At 43.8% G+C, this 27701-nt stretch overlaps 1 protein-coding gene across 1 annotated transcript in view; it reads left to right on the top strand.

Moving 5' to 3' along the window:
• LOC111148423 (serine incorporator 5) overlaps positions 1 to 27701 on the top strand; it is a 96501-nt gene that overhangs the window by 50125 nt on the left and 18675 nt on the right. Inside the window, exons 3-6 of the mRNA XM_022504950.1 lie at positions 18858 to 19036; positions 19528 to 19610; positions 21312 to 21405; positions 26773 to 26984. Of these exons, the coding sequence (XP_022360658.1) occupies positions 18858 to 19036; positions 19528 to 19610; positions 21312 to 21405; positions 26773 to 26984 (568 nt within the window). The remainder of the gene's footprint in view (positions 1 to 18857; positions 19037 to 19527; positions 19611 to 21311; positions 21406 to 26772; positions 26985 to 27701) is intronic.

The following is a 27701-nucleotide window of genomic DNA, read 5'->3' as shown; positions in this document are numbered from 1 at the left end:
TTTATCACCTCTGTCTTCCAGATAACTTCATGTTCTCTTTCTAATGTAGCAGGCATTGGTCTGAGGATCCCCTGGGGTTGTGGTGGGAGCTCTGAGCAGGTAGCAGATGTCTCTCCTGCAACTCCAGCCCTTCAGAAAATTTTAGTCTCGGTAGAATTCAGCTTTGGATCCAAGAAACAAACCCAGAGACTCTACAAACATGTAGTGGCCAACCCATCAGAAGCATTGTTACTTGGTGGGGGCGTGGGGGGAGTGGGAAGGGTCCTTTGGGACCCACAGGGATACATTTTAGGCTATGACTTGAATAATAATAATTTTAACATTTGGTGGCCTTCCAAGTAACCTGCCTCCATGAAACCATCCTTAACAACTTGAGCCGGTGTCTGTGATTTCCAGGTCTCTGTAGAACATTTAAAAAGCAGAAGACATTGAGTGTTGAGGGGTATCCCTAAAGGAGGCTTCCTGGAAGTGACTTGTGTGATAATAATAACTATTTTAATTGCTGATATTTATTGGGTGATACCCCATGCCAGGTTTTATTCTGAGCATTTTACCTGAATCCTCTCGGTTCCTCACTACTGCTGTTGGCTGGACAGTGGGTGCTGTGCTTGCTCCTGCCTTCCAGACGAGGAGGCTGGGGCACTGAATCATCTCGGTACCATGCCCGAGGCCTCCAGCGCTAAGTAGTACAGTTGGGATTTGAACCTGGGCCGAATGTGTTCTTCGCTACTACGCTGTATAGGTGGGGAGGAGGGCAAAGAGAGGAGATTTGGGTAGGTGAAATGGCCTTGCAGGGATTTTAGTGCCAAGGTTAGGCATTTGACCATGGTGTGGTGGCAAATGTGGGAAGCCATTATCGATTCTTGAGTGGGAGACGGATATTCAGCAAGGTGAGCCCAGCTGTGGTGTGGTTGTGTGTACAGTGTGATTCGGGGTCAGAGCAGAGAGGAACAGAAGGAGGAAAGGGGAGAGGGGCTACCCCGACTCCTCACATTGTCTCTTGTAAGCATTTCTATGCCTCTCTCCTGAATGTACTTACTTAAAAATGGTTTGGCTGGGCTTTCTGCATAGGGAATGAGGTCTCTGTTGGCTAAACCACTCCTTTTCCATTTTTAGGGCCTCATAGGAGGCAGGTCACAAAGTCAGCTTGTTTGCAGCCTATAGAATGGAGGTTGACCTCATCCTCAGGCGATGCTTGAAGGCGGGCATTGAAAGGTCCCCTTGTGGGGAGACACACTGGGCTTCTGCTGCAGCCCCCGCTTTGCTGGGCTGTGGAAAGTTTGAGGATGTGATGGGAAGAGGAGAAAGCGTGGGTGCTTGTAACGGCCCGGGTGGGAGTGTGTAATTGCCTCGTACGCAGCATTCTCACCTTGGGGTACAGAGGACGGGACTCTGTCCAGAGCCAGACGGGCCATCGGTGCGTGGGTTAAGAACACGAGGGCAGCCCTCCTTTTCAGTTATTGCCTTGGTTTCAAAATGTAGCCCAAGTTTAGATTTGAGCAGGAGGGGACTGCAAGGAGCTGCCCAGCCAAACTTCATCCTTCCTTCTTTCACTAGGGAAACTCCTCTTTTCCATGAGAACTTGGGCTCAGAGCAAACTCTGCTAGTGCTGGTAAAGCAGGACATGATCTCTGTCTTCTCCTGAGGCATATTTCCCATCCTAAAGTGTAGGAGCCATTTTACTGCAGGTCATTGAGGTCAATTGATCTGGTACTTCAAGCAGGTATAGTCTCCCCCCGCCTCAAGATTTATTTATTAGAGAGAATGAGAGAGGAGAGGAGAAAAAAACTCTGCCCACAGAACCTAACGTTGGGCTCGATCTCATGACCCCAAGATCATGACCTGAGCCCAAGAGTTGGAGACCGTAACCTACTGAGCCACCCCGGGGCCCCGAGCAGGTATTGTTTAGATATGGTTTTTGGATTGTTGGTGAGGTCCTGAGCTGAAGACCAAGAAAGGACTCTTGAGATGTCTTTGGTGCAAAAAGGTGATTTTATTAAAGTATGGGGACAGGACCCATGGGTAGGAAAACCTGCTGCACTGGGGTTGTGAGGAGTGGCTGATTACATACTAGGGAGTTGGAGGCCAGGACAAAGGGAGGTCTCCCTAAGGACTTTCATATGCTAAGAAAGACTCTTGGGATGCTGGAGCCCTGACTAGTGTCAAGTGAAGGTGTTTTTCTTCTAGTAAGGCATAAGACCTTTGGGGAGTATCTGGAGGGACCTTACACTCTGCCTGCCTCAAGTATTTGTCAGTGGGCTACAGGTTATAAGGAAATTTTATTTTATTTACATTCTCTTCTACCTTTGTTTCCCACATCACTGTGGAGGGGAGGGTGCTGTCAGGCCTCCAGGAAATGGAGTCCACGGTTTCTGGGTTTCCAAAAGTTAGGCTATTGGTTAGAATGCCTTTTCCTTGTAAATGACTGAGACATTTGTAAACTGGTGGAGGCTCCTGTCCTGCAACATTGTGATCTCTGTCAGTTAACTGTTTGTTAGCTTTAGGGCAGCCTGCAGTGACTGAGGAATGTCACACCATCCCACCTGGGGGAGTGGGCTGGTGTGTGGGGTCCGCTTGTGCTTAGTCAGCAACCTGCCTTCTGCTCCCTCATCAGTCTTGAGATATTTGATGCTGGGGGATTAAAAAATCCATTTCAGAATGTGCGATGACCAGAAAACCCCACAAAACCCCCAAAATGGGCTGGTGAGGGGCTGTTTTGAGAGACTTAAGCAGTCTTGACCTGCACCACTAAATCAAGGTGTAACTTCTCTGTTTGGAAGTAAGTGATGACACTTTGAGGGTTCCGTCCCCTGGGAATCTGCCGTGGCTTTTTAAGAGGGAGGAGAAAGGAAGGTTCTCCTTGTTTTAGAGGAGGGGCCTCTAAAACCAAACCTGCCTGCTTTGGAGAGGGAAGGACAGGTGGGCCTTGCTCCCTGTGAGCTCAGGTGCCAGGCCAGCGTAGGAGCAGCCTTAAATGGGCCTAACCTGAACCGTCTTAGATCCATTTTCTTCACTCGTGTCCCAGTGTCCCACGCTGTCCCCAGGCTGCTCTCATTCATTGAGATGTGGTAATTTGTGCCTGAACTAGCTGAATCTTCGCATGTTATTATCTTTAGAACCCAAACACATGTTTTACATTGTGGAACCAGAGGTTTTTGTGTTGTTATATGTTTGCTTTAAACTTAAATTTTTTTTCAAATGTTTTATTTATTTATTTGACAGAGAGAGAGAGAAAGAGTACAAGCAAAGGGAGCCGCAGAGGGAGAGGGAGAAGCAGGCTCCCCACTGAGCCATCCAGGTGCCCCCTCTTCAGTGTCTTAAAAGCAGTCCTTACATTCCATTCTTAAAAGCAGTCCTTACATTCCATTTTCTCCTAGGACTTGCTGCAAGTCAGCCAGCCTGACATTAGCATCCGGGCCCCCAGGGGCCAGCCATTGCCACACCCAGAGATTGCGGGTGAGCCCAGGACTTGCGCATTGGCCTACAGGCTCTTGTTTGGCCAGTGGTTTTTATTATCCTTAGTTTAAAATTTAAACTTCGCTCCTTTCGGAGGGGTGAGCCTGCCGTGCTTCCTCAGAGGCCCCATCCCTGGACATTTACTTAGATTTTTATTATTATTTTTTAAAGATTTTATTTATTTGAGAGAGAGCGCAAGAGAGAGAAAAGGGGAGAAGGGGGCACTGAGGGAGAGGGACAAGCAGACTCCATGCTAAGCACAGAGCCTGACATGGGTCTGGATCCCATGACATGTCTTGATCACCTGAAAGATGTTTTTAAAGTAATCTCTATACCCAATGTGGGGCTTGAACCTCCCACCTCATGATCAAGATCAAGCTGGCCCCTGCCAGCCAGATGCCCCGGAGGTTAGAGATTTTAAAAGTGGGAGAATCTGAAGTCAGAATCCTAACTAGAGCCCTCATTTCACAGGTTGGGAGCAGGGCAGGGACATGTTTTGTCCAAGGCTGTGACCCCAGATGGAGCTGAGACTAGAACCCCGGAGTGCTGGCCTCCTGGCTGCCTGACCAGTGCTGTTCCTGCCCGTACCTCTATGTTCGGTTGTCCTTGGGTATTCACAGAAATCTCATAGGGAAGGCCATAGAAAACTTACCCTTCCTCCTGAATGCTAATCTTTCTTCTGGAGCCGGTGGTGCAGGAGAAGTGTTTGTTCTGTAAGCAGCTCGGCTTCGGCCCGAAGCAGCTTTCTTAGCTTACCTTCCCATCTGCTGCTTTCTGGTGGTGAGGACCAGAAGCTGGGCTCCAGGGATGATGGTTGGTCTGTCGCAGAAAATAGAAGCAACCACAAATCTAGTTTTCATTTATTTGGCGGCTTTACATGTGAAACAGAAACTGCCTTCAGGTTGTGTTTGGTGTCATTATATTTTAAAAGTAAACAAATGCCAGCAGTGAAAAATACTCTGCTTTGATCCAACACACTGAGGAGTCTGTCCCAGCTTAGAATGACCAGCCATTCACACTGAGGTGGAAAGTCTGGCTCTTGTTTTGATTTTGATGTTTACCAGCTGAACGTTTAAGAAAACTGTGTACCTGAGACCTAGTATCAGGGGTTATTACCAAGCAATGAAGCTTTATAGAGTAGTAGATAATAGAACTCCCCTTTCTTAGCTGGCATTTTATGTTTTTGTGTTAGACCAAGTGTCAAATTAGGGGAAAAAAAAAGAAATTGCTGACCTGATCAGTTCTTTAATTCTGGAGGTTTTTTTTTTTTTTTTTTTTTTTTTTTTTTTAAATCCAGCTGGGATACAATGCTCTCCAGAAGTTCTCTTTCTGAACAGCAGCCAAGTTCATTGTACTGTTGTACCTTGTATGTGTAGGGTCTATCAATGAATATGTTTCTGAGGTTAAAGGTGAGTTTGGGCCCTCAAACCTCAAGTCCTTGATAGGACCCCATGAGAATATTTTCACCATGTCGCAATGAGAATTTTCCTATGGGGAGCTGGCAGTGAATTTCCACCTCTTAATACTCTGGGTCCCCTCCCCTCCAAGTGGGAGTGACTTTGGGGGCACGTGTTTCTGAACAGCTTTTGTTTGGTCTCAATTCCATCCAGACCTAACACCATGTGGGAGAAAACCAAGAGTCCCCACAACCTCTCATCCCTCCCTCCTCCCCTTGATCGGGCCTCATCCTCCTGCTCACAAGTGAATTCCGGGAAAATGATGGTGGGAAATAGTTCTGTAGTATAAGCAGCGATTTGAACTAATGGAGACCCTGCTGAGAGTCTTTTTTTGAATCTGAACCAAGAGTAGAGAAGTTTGATCCTTGTCCAGGAATAATGAGCTTGCCAGGAGCCAGAGAACAGTGAAACAATGGTTATTGTCTTTGGACTGGAGGATCCATTACCTTGAAACTTTTGGGGGGCATCAAGTGTTAAAGAGGATCTCTGTTTCAAGATGGATCTGGCTGTGGGAAGGGGAGAACGAACCCCCTTTGCTGTCATCTTCATAAACATCTCTTCACCGACTGTCTGCTGGGCCCTCGGAGCCCCCCTGCAGATAAATGGAACAGACAAGAGCTTCCAGTTGGAAGCAAACAGTTCTGTCATTATAAAAACAGGCCCGGGGGAGCAGACCAATGGCATGATGCAGTAAGAACTAAGAGTCAGTAGCCTCAAAGCGCTGGGAGCAGGAAACATAAATATTGTGAATAGTTGAGTCTTGATGCTCTTGAGAATTTAAAAGGCTGATCGTGTTCCTTGGTTAAACTGTAGCCCGAGTTTGGGCTTGGAAAAGTCTTTTAAGTCAAATAATTCCTTCCTTCCTCTTGTCTTTCCTTCTTTCTTACGTAAGTGCCAAGCCCTGGGCGATGTACAGGGGTATGTAAGTAGTAACACAGTTGTCCTTAGAGAACCGGCCCCCAGATAGGGGAAGCAGAGAATGGTTTAGTAACTGCACTCAGGAGGAGCCCCTTGATGTTAGATGGCACGTGTGCACACGGGGACGGGTTTGAAAGCTCTGGGTGTGTGAACTCCATTAGTGACTTGGAGACAGTGCCCTCAGCTTCGCCATCATTTCTGTTAACCTTTGGGGTCACGTTAGCACTCAGGAATGTTTTCTCTGTGTCCTTGACTGCAAGCAGAGGAGCCTGGGTGAGGGTAGAGGTTTGTGAGGGAATGTGTCTAGCCCTCTAAGCTTAAGGCTGCACCACTAGGGGGTCAGGCATTTTGGGGGTGTGGTTTTTACATTTCAGTGATGACTGTTTCTACAGTCTCAGAATAAGTCTAAAATTATCTTTCCAAATGGCGGCTTTCATCAGAGTGGGTTTTATTTTTGGTTGCATGGGGTGTGTTTGCATAACAGATGTGAGGACTTTTCTCTGTTAGAGCTCTTGAGGGCTTCTGGCCTGTGGCGAGGAGCACTGGGACTCCTATGCCTGTCCCCCCACCCCCACCACCCTGCAGCTAAATTAAAATACTTAATGTGCTGCTCTAAAAATGGCATATGGGAAATGTACAGTTGGATTCATTTAAGGCACAAGTTCCAGAGTCTTGTAGAGGTGAGAAGGCAGGGCAGAGTCCTAGGACCTCTCTGCTCCTCCTTTGGCTTTTGATCTGTAGAGTAAGTCATCCCGCTTGTCATTTGCCTTTGAGATGTTAATTTATATTCATCAGTTGTAAGCAACTCCCCCGCTGTCGTGCCTGGTAGTCTAGGCTGGTGAGCTTTTCCTGTAGAAAGCCAGCTAGATTCTCCAGTCTGGGGGTTTTTGTGGTCTCTAGCAACTTCTCAGACTCTGCCATTGTAGGGCAAAAGCAGCCAAAACAATGTGCCAGCGAATGAGTGTGGCCGTGTTCTAATCAAACTTTATTTTCCTAAACAGAAGCTAACGGGATTTAACCCACAGGGTGTGAGTTTTTGATTCTTGTGTTCTGTTGTCAGTGGCCCTATGCATGTCATGTACAGTCAGTCTCTCCACCTTGGGAGGAGAACTTCAGTGGTTAAAAGTTATGCTGAGGACACCAGAGTCCTTGCTCTAAATCGTAGATAATTGGGATGTGTCAACCACATGCTAGGTCGACGAGACAAGAATATTGCAGCAATAAATTTACTGTGACACGTTTAATGCTCTCTCTTAGTATGCATGGCCTTTTGAAATTATTCACAGATAAAAATAATCTGTATTCTTCTTCTGTAGTCAGACGAAGTATTTTGGGGATCAGGAAAAAGTGGGGAGGGAGAAGATGAGTGTGTGGGTACCTTGCTTCCCCAGCTGCCAAGGACTCCCCATCCCAAGTCAGGTAAATTGTAAAATGGAAAAGATGCTGGGCCAGAAACCTGAACATCTGCCATGTCCTGGTCCTCAGTACGAGGATTGGGGAGTAGGGGCTCTCAGAAACTTGCAGTTAGAGGTGTGGTAGGGTGCAGTCTTTTGGGGGATATTAGATTCTCATGTCCTACCTAAGGCAAAAATCATGAACAGTTAACATTAACCATGAAAATGCTTGAATGACATTAACATGTAGTGTAGAAGAAAGATTGCACATGCGAAATCTAGTTTTACTGGGCCTAAAAAATTATTCATAGAAGACAGGCACACAGTTGAATTTGTGTATAATACATCATCACTGTACTCCAAGTCCACATAGTCACAAAGACCACTGATTTGGGGCTCACTTGGGCTCTGAACATGTCTTCTATCTCTGGTAAGTGATCTGAATAGAAAGTTTTGTTTGTTGAGATGTTTCATCTTCTTGTTAGAGAAAGTCCAGCATCTCTGCATTCACGGGTGATTCTTCAGTGGCCTGTTTCCCTCTGGACAGGTACAAACTCTTTCTGATCCTGTGCTCTGTGGGAGGGGCAGGGTGGACAGTAACCTTATTTGCCAGTAAAACGAAGTGCAGTCCTCTGTGGTGAGTTATAAGTTGTCTCTGTGGTTAGGTGTAGATTTTTTCCTTAGAGTCAGAGGGCCCCATCCCTATCCTACCCCCTTGCAGTGCTTCTGGGCAAAGACCCCCAAGAAAAAGGATTGAGATGCTGACCCTGAGAGGCCAGTGGCTTTGAAAGTTGTATCCTTCCTTTCTTTTCTTCCCCTTGCCACTGGAACCCTCAAGTTCTCAGACTCCCTGGGGAGAGCTTAGCAGTATCTGCTCAAATTTCAAACATACTGACTTTCTGACCCCCAGATTACCTTCTTGGTAGCTGTCCTCCTTGATGTTTTACACATACACTGAGAGAGATGCACAATAGGGAAAATAGCCAGTATGCTTTGTTTGTGAATTATTGATGAAGTAATGATGAACAATCAGAAACAGCCTCAACGTCTGCCATTTGGGTAAAAGAGACTAAAGGATGGTTGGTGCGGACCTGCAGCGATCTGCAAGACACAGTGAGTGGAGAGCAGCACAGCGAAGGGTCCAGAAGGGTCCACGCACAGCTGTGACGGTGCTTATTACTTCTGGAAAGCGATTGAGTTAGAGCTGGGGGGACAATGGTCGAGAATTATATTTTCTATTTTATTTTATTTTATTATTTATTTAGTTATTTATTTATCTATTTATTTTGAAAGAGAGAGAGAGAGAAGGTGCTCATCCTTGGGTGCGAGGCGGTGGGGTGAGGGGAGCAGAGGGGGAGAGAGGGAAACTTGAGCAGTCTTGTGCCCAGCATGGAGCTGCAGTGGGGCTCCGTCTCACAATCCCGAGACCATGACCTGAGCTGAAATCAAGAGCCAGCCACTTAACTGACTGAGCCACCCGGCGCCCCTTGTATTTTCTCTATTTTATGGTAATTTACATTTTCCCTGGCAACAGGCATGTAATTATGTATTGCTGTGTAATCACAAATCAGTGACATTTAGGAATGATCCTTGGACCCCTGCGTTTGCCATTAGGTTTCTTGAAAACAGGGGTGGAAGACCCTCTGGGTTCACTTCCTGATCCATACACAGAGCCTGGCTATCTCCTCGGCCATCTGCATCCTGGCTTCTGCTCCCACTGAGTCTAGAGAATATTCTGATTCAGTGTCCCAAAGGACTGCCGGCAGCCAGACCCTGTGTTCCTTCTCAGTCCTCCTCATGTTGGCGGTATTTGATGCTGCTGACCTCGCTCTGATTCTTGAAAACCTCTCCTTCCAAGTCTCCTCCTTCAGTTCTGGACCTTTTCAGTTTCTTCCTTGAGTTTTTCCTTCTTCCCAGCCCCTGAATATTTGTATTCTCCAGGGTTCTGGGTTGTGTCCACCATCCCCCTCCCCACCTTCACCGCATTCCTTTCCAGGGGAGTCTACTAACTGCCATTTCTGCTGCTCTACCAAATCTGTAGCTCTAGTCCAGCTATCTTCCTGGAGTGCCGCGCCCTTGCTGAGTCACCTGCTTACATGTCCTCTTGATACAGGCACCTCCAGTGCAATTTTAAAAAAAGAGTTTTAATTTACTAATCTCTTAATTAAGATTTATATTTATTATTTAAACAATTTTATTAGTCTATTAATTTATACATTTATTTATTAATAATCAATTATTTATTCATTTGACAGAGAGAGAGCATGTGTGTGCATGCACAAGCAAGGGGAGGCAGGCAGAAGGAGAGGGAGAAGCAGGCTTCCCGCTGAGCAGGGAGCCCAACTCTGGGATCATGGCCTGAGCCGAAGGCAGACGCTTAACTGACTGAGCCACGCAGGCGCCCCTGCGATTTGTTTTGTTTTTTTTTTTTAAAGATTTTATTTATTTATTTGACAGACAGAGATCACAAGTAGGCAGAGAGGCAGGCGGAGAGAGGGGGGAGGCAGGCTCCTGCTGAGCAGAGAGCCTGATGCAGGGCTCCATCCCAGGACCCTGAGATCATGACCTGAGCCTAAGGCAGAGACCTTAACCCACTGAGCCACCCAGACACCCCTGCAATTTGTTTTTAAGTGAAGTATTGCCCCACTGCTTTGAGACCACTCTTCTGTGATTCCTGTTCCCCACTGGTCCACCGTTGGATCAGCTGTCAAGCTAGAAACCAGGATTCCTATACCTGAGTTCCTCGGACTTTATCTGTAGGCTTATCCCAAATTAGCAAAGAGGACCTACCCGTTCTCTGGCCCCCAGTCACCAAATTCTTTGCCTCCTTGAAGAGTTACGTAAGTTTTCACTGGGATTGACTTACTTCTCATTCAAGACTGGTTACTTGTATGGTTTAGTCTGTACATTCCACCTTGGAAGTTAACTAATTCTTTGTTTACAGAAACTGACATTAGTTGGTCCGTCTCCTTTTGTGGAAGATCCCTTCATTCCGTCATAATTAGTCCTCTGGGAATTGTCTTGTTTGGATTGAAAGCTTTTTGTTTACAGTTTGATAGAGTTGTTTTCCATCTAATCAAATTTGTGGCTGTTCCATCCTAATGAAGTGCTTGTGGTGAAGGGGCTGTGAGTCCTAATGCTAGTCTCTGTCTCATGCTTCTGAGATTCTGCAGAGTTACCACTGGGAGCATTAAGTTCCTGATTTCATAGGTGACGGGGTCAGATAAAACTAGACGTTAAACGTTTAAGTTTAGTTCCTCTTGTGGCTTTTAATAATGACAAATGTAGACTTGACCCCTTACCAAGGAATGAGCCTAGAGGTGGTCCCCGGGAGCACGGAAGCTGACCTCAGCATTCCCGCTTTCACAGCTCCTGGCGGTCGGTGGGTAGCAGACAGACATTGCTGGCATGGACCTGGAGTTATTCCACAGAGAAAAACAAGTTGTCTTAGAAAGTTTCAAGATCAGTGGAATTCCAGAAAGAGGAGAGGCAGACAGAAAGAGGCTCTGGTTCTGAAATTCATGTTCAAGTAAGGAATATTAAACAGAACTTGAAGACCCAGTTCTTCTAGTTTTCATGCTATGACTCAGGCCAAACTGCCTACAGCTTTTTTGGCACCTTGGATTCGTGTGGCCTTCAAGAAATCTGATAGAATATAAGAATCATTAGCTTTGCCAATACACCATTTTCTTATCTTTCCCAAATAACACTTCCATATCAGAGGGGCACCAATCTCATCTTTCTCCTCTTAGTTTCTTTAAGAAGAGTTAGGGTTTCTTTAAGAAACCTCCCAAAGTCACGCCTGGGTGGCTCAGTTGGTTAAGCAGCTGCCTTCGGCTCAGGTCATGATCCCAGCGTCCTGGGATCGAGTCCCACATTGGGCTCCTTGTTCTGTGGGGAGCCTGCTTCTCCCTCTGCCTCTGCCTGCCACTCTGTCTGCCTGTGCTCTCTCTCTCTCTTTCTGAAAAAAAAAAAAAAAAAAAAATTTAAAAAAAAAAAAAAAAAAAAAAAAGAAACCTCCCAAAGTCTGTTCTTCTGGGTTTGCAGCATCTGGGCCCCTGGCCAACCAGAGCTATATGTGGGCCTTTCTGTGGCTCTTCTTTAGTTTCTTTATATTTATTCATCTGAGATAGAAATTGTTCGGGGAGCATAACTAGTGTCTCTCTTGTGCAGGAAACATTATGTGGGGTTTCTTCTAGCTCTATCTCTTTGCGCTTAATACTTGTGTTGATGTTTTGAAAATATCTTCCCTGTTTGGGGAGTTCAAATATATTTTCTTTCTTTCTTCCCCCCCCCTCCCCATTTATTTATTTGACAGAGAGAGACATAGCGAGAGAGGGAACCCAAGCAGGGAGAGTGGGAGAGGGAGAAGAAGGTTTCCCACTGAGCAGGGAGCCTGATGTGGGGCTTGATCCCAGGACACTGGGATCATGACCTGAGCCTAAGGCAGACACCCAATGACTGAGCCACCCTGGTGCCCCCAGATATATTTTCTTTTGAGTGGTGACTATTGCAGTATGAATTCTTGGCAAAATGAATAGAGCATCTACTGAATGCTAAGATGCTTATTACCCCCCATGTTTAAATCAGAATGCAGGAACCTGTCATTCATGTATAGTGCTGATTCCCTCTCCCCAAAGTTCTTTTTATAAGATAGATAGCACCTTAGAATTTAAGGAAACTTACTGTGTGAGGGGTTGTTTTGTTTTTCTTTTTGTTTTGTTTCGTTTTGTTGTTTTGTTATGTTTTTAGTAGGCTCCATGCCAAGTGTGGAGTCCCATGCTCTCAGGACTGAGCCAGCCAGGCACCCAGGAAGTTTACTTAATGGCTATGTTGGAATAGGAACCATGGCAAGCACTTTACAAGGACTGACTGATTTAATTCTTGGGAGAACTTCATAAGGTGGTGGCAATTTTATTTTGTTGCACAAATAGGGAAATTGAGGCTCAGAGAGAGTGTGATATTTGCTCAGGTTAGTAGTGGAGTTAGGGTTGGAAGTCTACTGAGTCCTTGTTTACTCTTACTGATAATATGATGGCTCTGAGTTTGGCTGCCTTGAGGGTTGAAAGGAAGCCTCTTGCCCACAGATCCCTACAGAACCAACATAGAAGTAGTGTCCTTGGATGCCCAGAGCCAGACTTAAAGAGGCAACACCCTGAGCAGGCCCATCACCTTCCCCCCCCAAGTGTAGAGTCTGTGTGTGATGTGAGTTTTCTTTTTCTAAAACTGGGATGGAGCTTGGAGTAGCAAATATTTAACCAGAGCAAATTCCCCTTGGTAAATTCTCTTGGCTTGTTCAAATAGAGGTTCTTTGCTTAAAAATATTCACCACTTACTGCGGACTAAATGACTAAGTCACCCACAGAGCGTAAGGCAGGTCTTAGTACAGAGCAACCGGTTGTTTGGCTACTTTTATTTGGGATGAAATACTCAATGCCACATAGTCACCCATTGATGAGCCTGAGAGCCTCTGGGAGTAAATAAGGGAGGGGATTTGGGGGTGGGGGGGATGATAGAATTCGAGGTTAGGCCCTCCTGGCATTAGCATTCTTCTTGAAATGGATGTGAGGATTGTTGGGGTGGGGGAGAGGAGAGTGAAGGTAAAAGATGGGCTGGTAGAGATGAAAGGGGTACTGACTTGCAGGTGTTATAGTTGGGGGGAGAGGGAGGTGTCAGGAATTAGTTTTGTTGATTGAGTGGAAGAGAGAAGGGAAGGAAGAAAAAGCTGAATGAATATTGTAGAGCAATAAATCCCGCATAAATAAAACAGCTGAATAAGTGAGGTGGTGTCATGCCGCCGTGAATGTAGCTTTTACAGATTTAAAGCAATATTACCTGTTTCTTACGGCACTACTTAATATGGGTATAGCTTTTGTTCCTCGCTGAAAAGTTTGGAAACATTCACTTCGTGTGGGCTCTCCCATTATATCAGTATCCGAAGAATTTATTATTTATTTTCTATCTGTCTGTTTATTTTTTATTTTTTTATTTTTATTTTTTAAAAGATTTTATTTATTTATTTGACAGAGATCACAAGTAGGCAGAGAGGCAGGCAGAGAGAGAGGAAGAAACAGGCTCCCCGTGGAGCAGAGAGCCTGATGCGGGGCTCCATCCCAGGACTCTGGGATCATGACCTGAGCCGAAGGCAGAGGCTTTAACCCACTGAGCCACCCAGGCACCTCTGTCTATTTATTTTTTAAAGATTTGCCTATTTATTTGAGAGAGAGAGAGAGAGAGAATGCACATGTGCGCTAGCAGGGGAAGGGGCAGAGGGAGACAAGCCAAGCAGGGGAGCCTGCCACTGGGCTTGATCCCAGGACCCTGAGATCATGACCTGAGGGGAAATCAAGATGCTTAACTGACTGAGCCACACAGGTGCTTTTGTTATTTATTTATTTTTGAAAAAAATTTTTAAAATTAAGTTTTATTTTAATTGCAGTTAGTTGAGATGCAGTGTTATTTTAATTTCAGGTGTACAGTACAGTGATTCAACAATTCCATACATCACCCATCACTCATTTCATTTCATGACAAGTTCACTCTTTAATCCCCATCACCTATTTAGCCCAACCCCTTTCCCCCTCCCCTCTGGTAACCAGCAGTTTGTTATTTGTTCTCTATAGTTCAGTCTGTTTCTTGGTTTCTCTCTCTCTCTCTCCTTTTTTTCCCCCTTTGCTCATTTGTTTTGTTTCTTAAATTCCACAAATGAGTGAAGTCATATGGTATTTGTCTTTCTCTGGCTGACTTATTTCGGTCAGCATAATACTCTCTAGCTCTATCCATGTCATTGCAAAGGGCAGGATTTCATTCTTTTTTGTGGCTGAGTAATAGTCCAGAGTGTGTGTGTGTGTGTGTGTGTGTGTGTGTGTACACGTGTATATATTTGTATACATTTACTCATACCACCTCTTCTTAATCCATTCATCTATTGATGGATACTTGGGCTGCTTCCATAATTTGGCTCTTGTAAATAATGCTGCTGTAAACATAGGGGTGCATCTATCCCTTTGAATTAGTGTTTTTATATTCTTTGAATAAATACCCAGTAGTGTGATTGCTGAGTCATAGGGTAGTTCTGTTTTTAACTTTTCGAGGAAGCTCCATACTGTTTTCCAGAGTGGCTGCACCAGTTTGCATTCCAACAGATAGTTCACGAGGGTTCCCTTTCTCCACATCCTCGCCCACACCTGTTTTTTCTTGTGTTATTGAATTTAGCCATTCAGACAGGTGTGAGGTGATATTTCATTGTAGTTTTAATTTGTATTTCCGTGATGGTAGGTGATGCACATCTTTTCATGTATCTGTCTTCTTTGGAGAAATGTCTATTCATGTCTTCTGCTGAGTTTTTAATTGGATTATTTGTTTTTTGGATGTTGAATATCTGAAGATTTTAACCATGTGAGTTTACTCACTTGTAAAACACAGCTAAAAATTCAGACTCCTTCAGAAAGCACTTGCTGACTCCTCTCATTACCTGCATGGGGTGTTTCCTGTGTTCTTGTGTCTAGTCCTAATTACTGTCCTGGAGGAATTTCCAGACCAGACAGACATTCTCACTGCGATGTCCCAGGATGCTTTGAACCCTGTAAGTTGACACAAACTCCTGATCTGTTCTTCTAGTTCAACTGTTTGTCCTCTACCAACCCTACTCCCCCACCAAACAGCACCTGCCCACCTCCTTCACTTCTTTCTTGTCATCCATGTAGTCCTACCAACTCTGACCTCTACCTATAGAATTTCTGGTCTCCCTGCCAGTGGTTTACCTTCTTCATTCATTGACTGTTGGCATCCATTGACAATGCACTGGACTATTAAACCAGTGACCTTTCAACTTACCCTCCTGCCTGAAACTGGTCGCCTTTCCAGTCCTACCTCCATATTGTAGCTTAAATTGTTGTTTTATCTTGCGTGTAGGATGGGGGCCAGACTTCTTAGCATTAGAGTAGTACACCTGACTCTTTGGAGCGAGATCCTGAATTTTTTTTTTTAGCTTTATCTTGTGCAAAAGGAATGCTTTTTTTAGTATAAGTATGTCTCATGTAATATTTAGTATAAGTATGTCCCAAATATTGTATGGGGGCATTGTTGGAAGATAGAAGAGGAACAGTAAAGTGTCCCCCAAACTAAGAAGGCAATTTTGAGACTGGAAAATGAAGCAAGCAACTTCATACAATTTACAGAGTTTTATTCAGGGTACCTTATTGATGGTGAGGGTGAGGCAGGAATGGCAAGGGGGTGGATCTGGCGGACAATGATCTATAGCAGCTGCAAAGTTAATTTTCTGCAAAGTCCAGACCTTAGTCCAGATTTTACAGAGTGAGTGGACACGGCAGAAGGGACTATCGTGAGATCAGAAGGTTGGTGGGCACCTCATTGACAGCCAGCCTTTAATTAGATCTGTGACACCACCTGTGGTATATCTAACAGATTCACGGGAGCCCCAAACAAGCCTTCCCCTGCAACCCCTATCCTAGGCTTGGCAGACATTTCTAAGGTATGTATATTAATCCCCAGGGGATCCCAAGAGGGGTCATTGAGTGAGCACAAACTAAATGGAGGACCAAAGATGGAGTCATTACTGTCAGCACTCCTGCAGACATACTAAACAATTAGTAGTTGTTTATTCAAAATTTAAATTTAACTAGGTATTTTGTGTTTTATCTGGCAATCCTACATGTCTGCTACTTTGTTTTGTAGCCTGTTCAGAAACACAGTAGTGTCTCTCTCTATGCATTTACATCTTGATTGGATCTTAAAAAAAAAAAAAAAATTGCAGTTGCAGAAACTTTGTGACTACAAAATATTTGACATTTCTTTGTGAAAACTTTTGTATCCATCTGTTCACAAAAAAGGGAGCTATACTTAATTGGGTCTCAGCAGCAACACATTTTTGCCTGAGGCACTAACTTGAAAAAACATGCTGTTTTGGAGAAACATGTTTCAGATTTAGGTTGTAGTAACGACTGTGGACCTTTTTTGAGTGGAGGGAATCCTCATTCAGGAAAATAAACTCCGGTTAAATTTAGTCTTTTTGCTTATGGAAATCTGAATAACCTCAGTTGCTATTGTTTCTTTAAGATCTTTTCTGAGGATAAAACTAAATTGTTATGCTTCAGTTTTACTTCCAGCTTTTGTCATTTTTTTTTCTCTGCAATATTTTTTTGTCTTGTGAATAACAGTTACAGTGTGATTTTCAACTTATTTTTTGTTCTGAAGAATGTTCAACTTTAATGTTAATAAGAAGCAAGGTTTCTTTTTTTTTAAACCACTTTATTTTCCAACATTAATAGAAATACCCTGCTTGTTCTCTTTATGTAAGATTTTAATTATTCTGATAATATACATAGATTTTATACTGAAACCTTCTGGTTGGACTAGAATAAAGCATTGTCAACCTTTCTCAGAAGGTTAAGACTCATAAAGAATGCCAGTGAATAAAAAAGAAAGCCCAATTAATATCCAATTCACAGAGTAAAATACAGATAGCCATACATTTAACAGATGATGTGAACCTTACTTGTAACGAGGAAGATGGACATTGAAACAAGATAGTGTTTTTTTGTTTTTTGTTTTTTTTAATTGTTGGGAAGGAAAATTTTTTCTCTGCCTTTCAAGAATCTTTTGGCTGGTCTAAAAATTAAATTGACATGAGACAGATTAATCTGGAAGAGACAAACAATTTTGTACTTTGGTGGAATCCACATAATTTCATAAGCATGAGATTCCAAAGATAGGCAAAATGAGGTATATATGTTATCCTGAACTAAGGAGAAGGGTGAAGGGGCCTGAGACTTCAATGGGAAGAAAAGCAATTCCCAGGAAGATGAAGAGGAGCGAATGTTTGATAAACAAATGTTTACTGAAGCAAGGGACGGAGAAAGGAATGTTTACAAACAGACCTTGCTCAATTCCTCTTCTCTACCACACTGAGTTCACAGTGTTCTGTGCTTCTCTATAGCAGTAGCTCTCTTCCTGGAGCAGGTCCTCTATTAAATCCATGCCCCCCTGTCTAAATTTTTTTTTAGGCAATTATCAGGGAGGTCAACATTTTTTTGAGTCTCCTAGAACTTGATTGTTTTCAGATCAAAATAATTCGCATATCAAAGTGTCATATCTTGGGGCCATTTGTTCTGAACTTATACATTATCTTTAAATTGGATGTTCACGTTGGGAATGGTGAGCAGTCTCCAATATTTCTGATGAGATATAAATTGGTACAGTCTTCAAAAGCATGGTTTGACTTTACCTCTTGAAACTTTAAAATTTGATTCCATTTCTAGGTCAGCAGTCTATCCATATATGGCACGTGTTCGATGAAGCATGCGTAACAGTGTTTACTGAGTCAGTGTGTGTAATAACAAAAAACCACAAATAACAGAAAACAAAAAATCGTCCCCCGGTGTTCACTGTGCGAATGCTTATCAGTTTTGATCTATTCTTAACCATAAAATATTAAATAGTGGTTAAAAAGTGGATTGGAATTTTACGTAAATTAATAGGGAAAGATCTCTATGGCTTATTGTTAATTAGGAAAAAACATACTGTAGAAGAATACATATACTCTTTAACAAAGTTTTTTGTTTATACACTGTATATATGGCACATACAAGTGTATGTATGTACGTATGTGTATGTGGGTATATTATGAATGAATATTAGGGATGGGGACACACTTGTAAACTAATAAAAATACCTACCAAATTGTTAACTCTTGAGGAGAGGAGTGATATTTTGGGGTGGGACTGAAGGAAGTCTTTTACTTTTTAGTCTGTATTTGCATTTTAAGAAAAATATATCCATGTATTACCGTATAATTTTTTTTAAAGTTCTGATTCTAGACATCAGAATTCATTAGACTAAGTAAAGGTGAAATGGTACATTATAGCACTATATCTTTAAAAATGATTCAGAGAGGGGTGCCTGGGTGGCTCAGTGGGTTAAAGCCTCAGCTTTTGGCTCAGTTCATGATCCCAGGGTCCTGGGATTGAGTCCTGCATGGGCTCTCTGCTCAGCAGGGAGCCTGCTTCCCGCCCCCTCTCTCTGCCTGCCTCTCTGCCTACTTGTGATCTCTGTCTGTCAAATAAATAAATAAAATATTAAAAAAAAATGATTCAGAGAAAATTAAGAAAAAGTCTTTGGAAGAGGGACTTTTTTCTCAGTCTGCATTTCTCTGTGCACGAGGTACATTTCCACATTGGGTTTTGACTTGTAGGCTGAACAAACACTTCATGACATCCCTTCCTTATCTGGCTTTCTTTTTTTTAGAAGTCTATTTATTTTAGGATTTTATTTATTTATTAATTTATTTCAGAGAGAGAGAGAGTGAGCATAAGAGCACAAGCAGGGGAGACCAGGCTGAAGGAGAGGGAGAAGCAGACTCCCTGCTGAGTGGGGTGCCAGGTGGGGCTTGATCCCAAGACCCTGGGATCATGACCTGAGCCAAAGGCAGATGCTTAACCTACCGAGCCACCTAGGCACCCCTTTATTTATTTATTTACTTTTGAATCTCTGCACCCAGCATGGGGCTCAAACCCACCACCCCAAGATCAAGAGTCACATGCTGTTCTTACTGAGTCAGCCAGGTGCCCCTCTTCACCCAGTTTGAACAGACAAATTTTTTCTTTTTCCTCAGATTCCATTTTATGAAGATATTTGTAAAGGCATTAAAGCTGGTGACACCTGTGAGAAGTTGGTGGGGTATTCTGCAGTGTACAGAGTCTGTTTTGGAATGGCCTGTTTCTTCTTCATCTTCTGCCTTCTGACCCTGAAAATCAACAGCAGCAAAGGTTGTAGGGCGCATATTCACAATGGGTAAGTCTTTGGTCTTCGAGGGTGGGGGTAGGTGGTTTGCCCTGATGTTTAGAGTACTGTTCCTCAACCTCATGCTCATCAGACCGTCTGACTACTCTTCCTCTAGTTGAAATTGTTGACACTGACCTTAGGGAAGGTGGGACTTGTCACCCCTCAGTGGCCTAAGAACTAGAGTCCTATTTGTAACACTTAGTACCACAACGAGAATTGCAGCGGAGACGAGAGTTTTTATTTCTTGTGCGAGGCCTGTCCCTACATCATCCCCCCACCTCAACAAAGTGGTATTTTGTACAATCAGAGGCTGGGTTGGTCTAATTATGGGGAAAGGCAGTCTACAGTCACTTAATTACTTCCCCTCGATTTGGAAGGAACAGTACCAACAGCAGAAACATGGGCTGACATGCTTACCTTCTAAGAGCTCTTTTGTCCTTCCATGAATATCATTTAAATACATTTCCTCTTTTTTTTTTTTTTTTTTTTTTTCCTTCCAGCTTTTGGTTCTTTAAACTTCTGTTGCTGGGGGCCATGTGCTCAGGAGCTTTCTTCATTCCAGATCAGGAGACCTTTCTGAATGGTACAAATGGGGTATTTGGGTGGTACCTATTTATTTTGTCCTTACCCATTTTGTAAAATTGTTGCAAACTGTAGTCCAGGGTGCCTTTGATATTTTGAATTAGTGATTTTCTTGTGGTTTAATAAAAAAGCCCCTCCTTCCCGGCCCTCTCTTCATCCACCCTCTCTTCTCCCTCTCCTCTCCCGGCGACACCCACTCCTGCTTGATCTCTCCCCTATTTCTTCCATTTCTGGCTGGGTGTTCCTCTGCAGCCTAGAGAATTCAAAGGATAATTTTAAGGCTATTGGCGTGAAGGGAAAAGTGGAGCACTTAAAATGTGTTTGAAAACCAGTTCGGGGCAGTCAGCATGACACCATCAGCCCTGTCTGAATGGGCCCAGGGAGGCCTTGTTCTTTCCCAGGGAACCGCCCAGGAAACCCGCCTGCTCCCGACCTTGGGCTTTTTAGCAGCTTCAGATCTGCCTGCCCCTGTGGTGAGATCAGGCAGGCTTCCTCTAGTCCTACCTGTAAACTTACCTTACGTGAAATTGGGTAACACCGAATTATGTTTCTTTTTCATAGAATTTACCAAAATTAATTTAATTTGAAGCCTTTAATCATACCTGAAACAGGGGCCTTTTTTCATAAGAGCCCGGGAGGGAAAAAAGCCTGAATTTCAGTGGTTCGAAACTCTGTTTAACCCATACGAATTCATGTGTCTAGTTCAAGTAGTAAAAACATGCACGCAGTAGCCGTCCGTAAGGAACAGCCCACAGTCCCTCAGATGGTCACTAGGGTTTGGCTAGTTTTTAGGGTCATACTAATTTTTTTGTTTTTGTTTCAAGATTTCATTTATTAATTTGAGAGAGAAAGTGCATATATGCATGGACCAGGTGGGGAGAGAAGAGGCAGAGGCAGAGGGAAAAGTAGGCTCCTCACTGATCAGGGAGCCTGGTGTGGGGCTCGATTCCAGGATCCTGCGATACCTCCGAGCTGAAGATAGACACTTCACCCACTGAGCCACCCAGGTGCCCCTAGGGTCATACTAGTTTTTGTAGTCCTTAAGGAAGTTATATTTAAGTCTTATTTTTTCCTAAAATGCTGTTAACTAGTTTTCTGTTCCCTACAGATGTACTTTTATGTATGGAAATGGTAGATTTAGGGTGGGAAAGGGCCCAGCAGTCCTCTAGTGCAGCTCAGTCATTTTTATAGACAAGCTGTAACCCAGAGGAGCAACACGGCTCACTCAAGGTTAGAGCTTCTGTGTCGCAGGGAAGTGGATCTGAGTCCCTTCTGAACCTCATTTCTCTACTAGTCTCTGGTGACTCCATGGGCAATACAGCTTGAACCCTTTTTTACCTCATAACTTGTGTTTTTTAGTTTTAGATTGTGGGTCATTGTTGATTTTATGAACGGCTGTATCTGTTAGGCTATCTGGCCAATACGGTGTGGAGGTTAAGCCCAGGTGCTCCAGAGCCACACTCTGTGTGTTCACATCCCAGCCTAGTCCTTTACTAACTATGGGACTTTGTTGATTTACATGGACTCTCCATTTTTCTCATCTGTAAAGTGGGTATAGTGGTGGCATCCATCGTATGGGATTGCCTGGAAATTAAAGGTACAAGAAGAACACGGTAAAGATAACTATAGTCCTTATTCTCCTTTGAGCTCAATGCCAGAGCAGTCACCTCAGCTCCTTTTGGACGATGGTCTTCTTTTGCAGCCTGGCGCTATGTGGGAGCCGTCGGAGGCTTCATCTTCATAGGCATCCAACTCATCCTGCTCGTGGAGTTCGCACATAAATGGAACAAGAACTGGTATGTGCATTTTGGGGGAAGCTTCCAAGTGAACTCGCCTGCTGCTCAGAGAAATTGCCCACAGGACGGTGTTGACAGAGCGGCTCTGAATTGTGCTGGGATCAGCAGCCTGCTTACGCCTCAGACAGCTGGCCCACACTTTCCCTTCACTTCTGCTCTTTGAACCTTTTCATTCACTCCTCTCCCATGCTGTTTTTCTCTCCTTTCTCCCTTTCCTTCTTCCATTTCATTTCTCTTCCCTTTTTGGCTTTTTCCCATGCGCTGTCGTTTGGGCTCTGAGTGGGCTGGCACTTCTCCGCCCTGGCTTCTTGGTTGGGATGGTGGGTGCCTGAAAACTTGGGCAGGCTTTATCGTAGGCTTCTGTCCTTAAGAGATTTTAAAAAAGAAAAAAAAAGTACTTTGGAGCTGAAAATATACTTTCTGCAAAGAATATGATAGTTGTTTACTTAAATTTTTATTGGTTCCCCCTCAACCTGCCTAAGAGTATTAGGATCCCTTCATTAGGAAGGTCTGTTGTGTTGCCTTAGAGAGCCATCCTGAATTAAAAGATGTAGAGTTCTTCTAACTGCCTTGAACATGGGATTCACATCCTAGAATAAAGTGGGAAATGCCAAACTATTAATAGCTACTTTTATTTCTATTTATTTTATTGCTGAACCACATTGAGGGAAGGGCAGCTAGATGAGGGTCAGCCCTTTGAGTGCTAAGACTGGCTGGGCTCTCTTTGTGACTCCAGGCAAGGCACTTGACTTCTTGTTGTCTTACTTTGCTTATAAAATACAAATGGAGAGGCGCCTAGGTCACTCAGTCAGTTAAGCACCTGACTTTGGCTCAGGTCATGATCTCAGGGTCCTGGGATGGAAAGTATGAGCATCAGGTTCCCTGCTCAGCAGGGAGTCTGCTTCTCCTTCACCCTCTGCCCTGTGTGCCCCCCCACCCCCGTGCTTTCTCTCAAATAAATAAATGAAATCTTTAAAAAATACATGAATGAAAATACCTATTGTACCTAATAAGACTTTTGTTATTTTGTAGATTTTCATTTGTATTGTGTTATTTTATACTGTTTTGGAAAAAAGGCAGAAAGTAATGAATGAATTTGAAATTTATTTTTTATCTTGGACAAAAAACACATGGTCTGAATTCTTTGACAATCTTTTTTTTTTTTTTTTAATATTTTATGTATTTATTGGACACAGAGAGAGAGAGAGAGAGCACAAGCAGGGAGAGTAGCAGAGGGAGAGGGAAAAACAGGCTCCCTGCTAGGAGGACCCCAGAATCATGACCTGAGCCAAAGGCAGACGCTGAACCAACTGAACCACCCAGGCGCCCCTGAAAATACTTTTCATTCTGATTACATTCCTCAGCTTGGTAGTAGTAGTAGTTTCATTTTGATTTTGGTTTTGTTTCTTTGGAGAACAAATCAAGAGGTGTATGAGTGAAAGGCTAGTGTTATCATTTTTTAATTTGGTAAATATTGGAGTAAACACTCAAATACAGTTTTTAAAATTTTACAGCACATTGAATAGTCACATAGATAGCACTACAGAAATTTATTTTGTCTAATAAAAAGTCATCCAAAATTTTTTGTAAAATTTTCACATGTATACTTCAAAATATTGAACTTTTAAAAATAATAATGTCTTCAATACTGAGTGCCCGATTTTCCCATTAAGTAGTATGTTCTCTTGAGAATACTTGCGCTTCTTCAGTTCTGATTTGACTGTTTTGATTGATTCTAAAGCCATTTTCAGAGACTAATTATTGATGCCAAGTTTTAACAGGCATTTTGGAAGAGTTAGGCTGCTGTAAAAACCTTCCAGAAACCACTCAATAAGAATGGCTTAAGAGCTTTGCGACAAATGATGTTGCTGTTGTCTCGGCCTTGAGGCTAATATCCCAACAAAATCCCTATTGTCAACATATTCATAGCTGATTTGTCTGCCTAAAATTAGGATTAAGCTAGGAAACTATTAATTCAGGTAAATTAATTTACTAGTTTTCGTGGGGCATTGTTTTTTAACAAAGACTGTTGCTTACAGGGTTAGTCTAGAAAATACAATACATCACTCCTAATGGAACAACCAAAGTACTTTTTCTTTCCTTTTCTTCTCTGTTTTCTTTTCTTTTTCTTTTCTTTTTTTTTTTTTTTTTAATTTTTTCTCTATTTATTTGTCAGAGAGAAAGAGCACAAGCAGAGGGAGCAGCAGGCAGAGGGAAAGGGAGGAGCAGGTTCCCCACTGAGCAAGGAGCCTGACATGGGATTCGAGCACTGGGATCATGACCTGAGCCAAAGGCAGACGCTTGACTGACTGAGCCACCCAAGCATCCCTTTCTTCTCTTTTTTTTTTAACATTTTATTTATTTATTTGACAGACCGTGAGAGAGGGAACACAAGCAGGGGGAGTGGGAGAGGGAGAAGCAGGCCTCCCACTGACCAGGATGCCGGACGCGGGACTTGATCCCAGGTTCCCGGGATCACAACCAGAGCCAAAGGCAGAGGCTTAATGACTGAGCCACCCAGGGCCTCCCTTTCTTCTCTTTTCAATAAACATCTTGAGAAGGAAAAGATCCCAGTGCTAATAGGCCTGAGGCCCTGGGCCCAGAAACCAGGAGACTCCAAGTGTTCATGTCCCCACTCCTCTAGTTCACTGTTTCTTTTTAGGTGTATTACTTGGCCTCTCTGACCTCAGTTTTCATACCTGCAGAGTAATATGGTCGCATTAGACGTTTAATGTGTTTTTTCCTTTCTACCTCAAATTTTGTGATTTGAAATGACAACGCTTTATCAAAAATGAAATAGCAAAAAGTAGAAGGTACATTCAGGTGTTTCTCACAAAGACCCATCTTCTAAATGTGCTAGATCTGTTATTTCCATTGTCGTTGGGTCCTACCGAGTCCCAAGCCCAAGGGCAGCCGACTCTCCCAACCTGGCACCTGCATACTATGTTGTATGTGGTTGTCTGGTCCTTTTCTCATCTCCTTCCAAGTGCTTTTTCCCGTTTAGCATTTACTCACATTTGGGGGGTGGTTTTAAGTATGTGCCAGACCATGTGGTAGGCACGGAGAGTATAAAGATAAATAAGTCATGGCACCTACGTGGGACATCTGCCAGAGCAAGCTGTCACCGAGGAGGAAGTCACGAGTCTGAAGCCTCAGGAGTGGCGGCCATTCTGCTACCTTTGCTGCACAAAGTTATGGTTTAACGGTTGATAGTCCTCACACCAGTATTCATTAAGCACATATTATCTGCCGGTCACTCCACAGCAGGAGAAGAGCAGAGAACACAGTGATGTCCTGATCCGTGGAGCTTACCTCCTCCTGTTGGGAAGGGCAGGGGCATGGGAAGAACATCAGTTTATGATCAAGCAGATAAGAAAGTAACAGGCTCAGTGGTAGAAAAGACTGGAGGGAAAGAAAGCAGGGTGTGGGCTTTGGGGAGAGCAGGGCAGGAAAAGGCTTCCCAATCAGGTGTGAGGGAGACAACCGTGAGAGATGGAAGGGGGAGAGACGGAGGCAGGACTCTGCTGGGTCCAGGCCCAGCGTGTTGAGGGGCAAACGGGCATCCTCTGTGCTGCGCCCCCTAGTGCTGAGGGGTGGGCACCGGAGGTGAGATAGGAGAGGGCATTGGTTCAGATCACGTCAGGCTTCTGGGCCCTTGTGTGAGATGGGAGGGCATCACTGGGGTTTGAAACAAGAAGAACATGACATGATGTACATTTTAATTCCAGAAAAGATTAGAGGAGGATAGAGTTGCAAGTAAGCAGGCCTGACTGTAGCTCGAACGATGATGGCAGCAGTTAGGTTCTGGTATGTTCCAGAGTTGGAACTCATAGACTTTGCTGCTGGTGATGAGGATGTGGTGGGGGAGGTGGGAGCTAGGAGAGGAAGATTGCAGTCAGAAGTTGTTTCCTTTTTGTAAAAAATTCCTCTTCTCAGGGTGCCTGGGTGGCTCAGTTGGTTAAGCATCTGTCTCCTGGTTTCAGCTCCAGGTCATGATCTCAGGGTCCTGGGATTGAGCCCTAGATCGGGCTCTGCACCCAGGGCACTCTGCTTGTCCCTCTCCCTCTGCTCCTCCCCCTGTTTGCGTGCGCTCTCTCTCTCTCAAATAAATAAATAAAATCTTAAAAAAAAAAAAAAAAAGTCCTTCATATGCTAAAAACAGCCCAAAAGACCAGTGGAGAAACAGTCTCACCCCACCCACATACTGGTCAGCTGTGTTCATCTCTTTCTACACAATGCATTCTGTTTCTCTGTCACTGATTACCGTTTGGCTTTTAGAATTTTATTTTTCATAAGTCTCATTTTCTGTCATTTCCTCTCTGTGCCTTTTATGTTAGACTAATTCTGTCGTCATTGAGTGCCTGGCTTGGTTTCAGGAATATTATGGTCATTATCATTTCTCTCTGTCCGCCTTGTTTGTCTCTGGCCGCAATAACTTTTTCATAATTAAAACATTTTAGCTGAGTTGCTGAATGCATTCCAGTTTTGTGAAAACATGAAGCAAATTGCTCTCTCTGTGAAGGTTTGTTGGAACATAGTTACGGTGGGGACGTTTAATCGTAAGGCGGACAACATTGATTCACTCCGTGCTCTCTCTTGTTCTGTCCTCTTTATTTCGTGGTTTTGAATACTTTTTTTGTCATTGTTCTGAAGAATTTCTAGAGATTATTAAACCACCACTTATTTCTTCCTTCCCTTTATTAATATGTATATAAACTAGAAAGCATATTAATCTCTGGAAGTTTCTTATTGTAAATCCTGTTACAATTTTTACTCGTTTCCAGGCTGATTTTATTCTCTTCACGCTCTCCCTCCATCCTACGTGGCATTGTTTTTGAGAAGCAGCAGATGCCTCTTTGCAGCAGAGGGATGAAAGGGCCGAGGTCAGCCAGTCTTTCTGTGAGTGAGGTTGACTCGCTGCTTCTCTCCCTAAAGTAGTAAGAGGCAGTGGCACGTCCGGGCTCCATGTTGAGCGGGGAAAATGTGAAGAGAACCCCATCTAGGAGCCACTTGTTTTTGAGACTTGCCAAAGCCCGCCACAGGATAATTCCTATTCAGAACGGGGAGGGTAGAGTCAAGTCTGTGGACGTGCATTGTAGTTGATGAACACACATAAAAACAATGTTTTCATGTTTAGAAAACATTCTGAGCCTGATCTAAAACATTTTTGCATATTTACCTATATCTTCTGGCTTTGCTGGAGCATAATTGTGGTAAAAGGATAGGTCTTCTGGACGGTTGGGTTTATCTTGGCCTGCAGCCTGAGAGCACTGTGAGTGCCTGAGAGGTGGTAAGTGTGGTCAGAGAATGGGGGCTGCATTGACTTGTCTTCTCTCCCCTCTGTCTGACCCACTTGTGGAGAAACAGGACTGCAGGCACGGCTACCAACAAGCTGTGGTACGCAGCTCTGGCCCTCGTGACACTCATCATGTACTCCGTTGCCACCGGAGGCCTGATTTTGATGGCGGTGTTCTATACACAGAAAGATGGCTGCCTGGAAAACAAAATTCTCCTGGGGCTGAATGGGGGCCTGTGTCTGCTCATTTCAGCAGTAGCCATCTCGCCCTGCGTCCAAAATCGTAAGCACGTTTTTTCCCCTTACCCCTTATTTGTATTTTGTTGTGTCTAAATTTGAGCAAAACCTCATGTTTTTGTGTTTTTAAACTATGGTCATTCCTTAAGTTACTGTGGATGGGTCAGCCATAGGAAGGGTGGGACACACTTGGGCTGAATGTGATAGCTGGCGTGCCTCGGGTCAAGAAAGATCTGAATGTGGTGAAGTCAATGAACAGGAAGGTAGATGTTACCATTATTATTATTTTTTAAAGATTTTATTTATTTATTATTTATTTATTTGAGAGGAAGAGAGACAGGGATAGTGACAGAGAGCACAAGCAAGGGGAGTGGGGGAGAGAGAAGAAGCAGGGAGCCTGCTGAGCAAGGAGTGTGACATGGGCCTTGATCCTATCATGATCTGAGCTGTAGACGCTTAACCAAATGGGCCACCCAAGTGCTCCAGATGTTACCATTATTAAATAATGTACTACAGGGAGCCTTTAAGTGGAGGATGCCTTGAGTGTGTATTAAGTTCTTCCCTGTATTCCCCGTGTAAAACTTGAATGAGAAGACTCCAGAAGGAGCTCTTTCTGGGCTCATCTTTCACCCAAGGCCTCTGGGTCAGAAATCGGGAACCATCTGGTGTAGGAGTCAGGAAACAGAAAATCCAGTCTGGCTGAGCCAGCAGCCAGCCCTGTGAGCTAACCTTCCTCAGACCCAAATCCTTTCTCAGTGAAGCC

This window comes from Enhydra lutris, unplaced genomic scaffold (assembly GCF_002288905.1).
Source record: "Enhydra lutris kenyoni isolate GAN:26980312 unplaced genomic scaffold, ASM228890v2 scaffoldscaffold19, whole genome shotgun sequence".
Lineage (NCBI taxonomy): Eukaryota > Metazoa > Chordata > Mammalia > Carnivora > Mustelidae > Enhydra > Enhydra lutris.
The sequence above is the reverse complement of the archived record's forward strand: the minus strand, read 5'-3'. Positions and strand labels throughout refer to the sequence as shown.